The 4,456-nt window shown below is 43.2% G+C and overlaps 1 protein-coding gene across 1 annotated transcript; it reads left to right on the plus strand.

Moving 5' to 3' along the window:
- Positions 1 to 843: 843 nt before the first annotated feature.
- On the plus strand, positions 844 to 3,446 carry LOC139792722 (uncharacterized). Its single transcript, XM_071736473.1, has 2 exons — positions 844 to 959; positions 1,541 to 3,446. The coding sequence occupies exon 2, from the start codon at positions 1,566 to 1,568 to the stop codon at positions 2,364 to 2,366; it is 801 nt and encodes a 266-aa protein (XP_071592574.1). The 5' UTR covers positions 844 to 959; positions 1,541 to 1,565; the 3' UTR covers positions 2,367 to 3,446.
- The last annotated feature ends 1,010 nt before the right edge of the window (positions 3,447 to 4,456 follow it).

Below are 4,456 nucleotides of genomic sequence, written 5' to 3' on the forward strand. Positions count from 1 at the left end.
TCTTAAAAAATTCCTCAGAGAGAAGAATAGTCAGTACAGATGAAAACTGAAATTATTATCTGTTTTGCAGCACATGTAGAAGTGAAGATATGATCTCCCTTCCTTCTTTTCCAGCTCCAGGAAGATTCTAGATAGTATTTTGGACTTGTTCTTTCTTCTATTTATATTAACAGAGTGGAGCAGAGAAAGTCTTCAGGCAACTGAAGCCCTGTGGTAAACTGACTGAAGTAGATGCAGATAGATGATTTGTGCATTTTGTTCCTGGTATTAAAAGTGAGAGAGGATGCTGAAGGTAGCTTTTTGAATATCAAAGGTGCAGATAAAGTTTATTGTTCTGTGGGATACTGTAGCTGGATATAGAGCGCTCATAAAAGATTAGGCCAGCATAATTAAACAAGGGTGTACATTGAGCACTTAAATCTACAGCTTTTGCCTGCCTTTATACTTCACTGAATGCTTGTTTCATCTTTGGGTTTAGAGCTTGTTCATGCAGCTAAAATTTATCTAAGCTTTTTCCTCTGAAGGACAATGTGTACACTAGAGTCAAGAATGCCTCACATTCTTTTTGGTGCTGTTACCTCCTTGCTGAGTGGCAGGGATGGGAAGGGCCACAGATACTGTCCCCCTCCCTGTAGAACGAATTGCCTACTCTTGTTTTTGCGGTGGGAAAAGAAGTGTCATCCAACCCTGGTTTTCATTTTGCTCCTTAGAAATGACATAGAAGCTGGATGCTGGAGGGGGGGAGAATATCCATTGCGGGGGAAGGAACCAGCCCTGCGCTTGCTCCTCTGTGGTTGTGACTGACGGTGTTGTTGCTGGGTGGAACAGCCGAATGCTGTTGCTGCTCCTGCTCCAGCACTGTGATGTTTCTGTTCCAGATTGTGCTGACTCACATTCAGGAAAACATGATACACAGACACAATGCACTGTAACTGTTTTCCTTTCCCCCACTAACCTTGGTAAGTGTTCGGTTTCTTTTTCCTGTCTATGGCTAGTGTGGTGCTAATATAGCTTTACTGTTAGAATTAATAGGAGGGGGAAAGACAGCCTTGTAAACAAGCTGGTAGCAGACAGATTAGTCTTGGGGAGGGCATTTAAATGCAACCTGCTGTTTGTGGTACATTCACCTCCCTTTAAAGCTGATCAATCCTGATAACTTGCCCATCTCTACAAACTACACTTGTTAGAGCTGTGTTCTTAAATAGGAGAACTGCTTACAATGCCCATTTAGAACTGTGTTCTGTTTAATTAGTCAGCACAGCCAGTGCTGCAGGGATAGATCACTTGCCTTTAAAGATTTGAGAATGTTAATAGTACAGTACATCATTTTAATTATTATTGAATTAATGTTGTGTCTCGAAGAACACCTAATGCAAATCACAAGAAATGGCCTGAAGTGACCCTAGGGTTGTGCTTTATTAGAAAAGTAATAGGTCCATTGCTTAAATATAAAGAGGGATTCTTTCTTCAAATGTCACTTTGCACTGATCTTCACTGTGTATGTGGGAATGAAATGCTCTTGCTTCCACTTTGTCCACAGAAAGTTTCTGTAGCTCATTCAGTAAATGGCTGAGACAGTAGGTGTAATACCAAGAGATGAAGAGGAGACCCAAAATGACAGTGATGATGAAGACCCGTTTCTGAATCATGTTGTAACAGCATCCCCTGGTTGCTCTGCCAGCCCTTCTTTAGACAGCCTTCATGAAGACAAGGAAATCTCAGCAGTGCCAGAAAGACTGTCTGTCACCTCCAGCAAGGCTGTGGCACAGGAAGAAGCCCTGACCAGCCCAGAGATGGTTAGTGGTGACCAGGCACAGAGAAAAGCCTTGGAGTTGGATGAGCATCATCTGACATCTGTAAATGCATCATTAGGTGACTTATTATGCCCAGAAGTGGTCAATAACCTGCAGCCTGTGGGTATTGCCTCCCTGTTCTCCAGAAGACCCTACTGCAATAGTGACCCAAGTTTGGAGGTGCCACAGATCCCAAGGGTTCTTGGTGGGGCTGATGAGCCCCTACAAGCTGTCATTGCCCTGCCTGAGACCGAACCCGGGAGCTGCCACGTGCAGCAGGCAGAAAGCACTGCCAAGGGTGATACAGTCCCTTGTAGTCTGGGTCGGGTCATTTGGATGAAGACCACAAAAGTAATGGACACCTTAGAAAGTAAGAAAAAGGAGGAAAAGGAGAAGTACCGTCTCCAGCTAGCGATGTACCGACGGCTTCTGCTGTTGCGCTCAATCAGGAGCTTGCATAAGCAGCTGGAGCAGCAGCAGGCCAGATTGCAGGAGTGCTATGGCATGGTAATAAATACCAAAAAAGAAGTGTTGAAACACTTTTGCTCAACCTCGCCCTCACCTTCACCATAATCGTGTTGCTGCATGCAGAAATGAGCTTTGTAATGCCACCAGAGCCATCAGTAAGCTTGCATACCATAGGGGTGGTGTCTTCATACCCAAGAGTATGTGCCCATGTGCACCAAGAGCAGACAGAAAACAGCAGTAGCAGAGCAAGAAGAAAGGGGAAGGGGAAGTGGTGGCTCCTGAAGTTACTTGGAGGAAACTGGAGCAAGAATGTACCTGTGCAAGAACCTGCCTTCTGATGTTGCACTAGAAGCCTCCATCTGAAACAGGATGTTTTGGCATATGGGCTTGTAAAAGGAAAAAAAAAAAAAACCCACAACTAGGAACCTGGTCTGACACTGGTCTGTAAAGGTGGTCAGATGCAAGAGTTGCTCCCGGCTGAATTATGTGATATGGCACATCGCCCTTCTACTTTCAGCACCAACAAAACTTGAGCAAAATTAATGTTGTTTGTCCACAAGAGTACTTTAATCTACAAAACCAGGATGTCTGCAATTCTTATGCTCAGGCTTGATTATGTTTACCTAGCTGCCTGTTTCTCACAGAACTGCTGAGGCCATTGTACATTTGCAGCCTCTGCCCTCCCATAAACTGAATTCAGCTTGACCAGAAATTATTGCAGGAAGGTAGGACAGTCAAACACATGCACAGGGAAAGAGTGCAACTGCCTAAGTCTTTTTTCCTTAGGAATGCAAGCTAAAAAGAAAGGCCTAGTAATCTGGCGTTACACTGGAAACTCAGACTGGCAGTGCCAGGGGAATGCTCGAGGTCTGCACAATTATTAATCTGCTGCTAACTCCCAGTGGCACCAGTGTCTGCAAATCAAGCATATTTTGTGCCTTATTGCTGTTGCTTAATGGAAGTTGGTGACAATTAGAATATTTTATCCAGGTGTATTAGACATGTGGAAAACCCTAGAGTGCTGCTTCTCCCATTGCAAGGTTAGGAAGCCTGCAAGGAATTTGATGTAAGTAGGCAACAAACACACAGGGAAAATGAAAGCAAAAGGATGCAACTTTTTTGTATGAATCTAAAAGGCAATGTGAGTCCCTGTTGTTGGACAGCAAACCAAATAGTTGAGTGTTCTTTTTTTTTTCCCCTGTTGTGTTTTCATTGTCAATATTGAGACAGATGAACAATCAAACAGGTTTTTGGTGTGTTGTGGTTTTTTTGTTTTTTGGGTGCTTTTTTTCACATGAAAAGATGAGTCTCTTATTAGAAGTCATCTTTCTGAGAAAAGTGTGCTATACATAGCAAACCTTTCATCCTCAGCTCTTGTATGTGTGCAGACAGAGGGTGTGTGTTTGTGTACGCATGCACACACACATCCCTGCATACAAGGGGTGTGAAAAGCTGGTGATTTTTTTTTCCTGCAGCAGAAGCAGGAATCATATCTCAAAATAATCTCTGCTGTCTGCAAGGAGTTTTGTTGATTAGATTCACATGCACACATCTGTGAGCAAGGTATTGAAGTAATTCAACAATTGAAGTGCAGCACAACATTGTCATTATTCTGTCTTTGTATTTCTGCACACCCAAAATTATGGAAGCCCCCTGGGTATGCACAACCTTAGATAGGTTCATTCATCTCCTTGGGCCCTGGTATAGCCTCTCACGCAGCACGAGCCTGTAATTTTGAATGCAGAATTACCATAGAAACATCCTTGGCATCAAGGAGATGTTTGAAGAAGCATCCTCTACTGCCTCATTTGGGGAATTCGGGTTGCCAGGGGCCTTTAGTGGGCTGCAGAAGAGAGCTGGGAATCACATGTGACTGGGAGACACTACTAGTGAGCTCTGATAGCATCCAACTCTCTGCTCAGCCTTGAAAGAGATGTTTTCTGTCAGTAATGCAGGATTCCCAAAAAAAAATACTTAAATACGAAACTCACCTGAAAGGTAACCTGGTCTGTCTTAATATGCCTTCCAAGAAGGAAGGTTGATCATGGCCAACAGGCCTATGCAAAGTTGTCGGGTTTTTTTTTGGTTTTTTTTTTTTTCTCTTTTTTGTTTTTACTTTCTAAATTTGACATCGTCATTGTTTAGGAGTAAGAATAAGTGTTCTGTTAAACCACATGGAAGCAAACCACTATTAC

This window comes from Heliangelus exortis, chromosome 2 (assembly GCF_036169615.1).
Source record: "Heliangelus exortis chromosome 2, bHelExo1.hap1, whole genome shotgun sequence".
NCBI lineage: Eukaryota > Metazoa > Chordata > Aves > Apodiformes > Trochilidae > Heliangelus > Heliangelus exortis.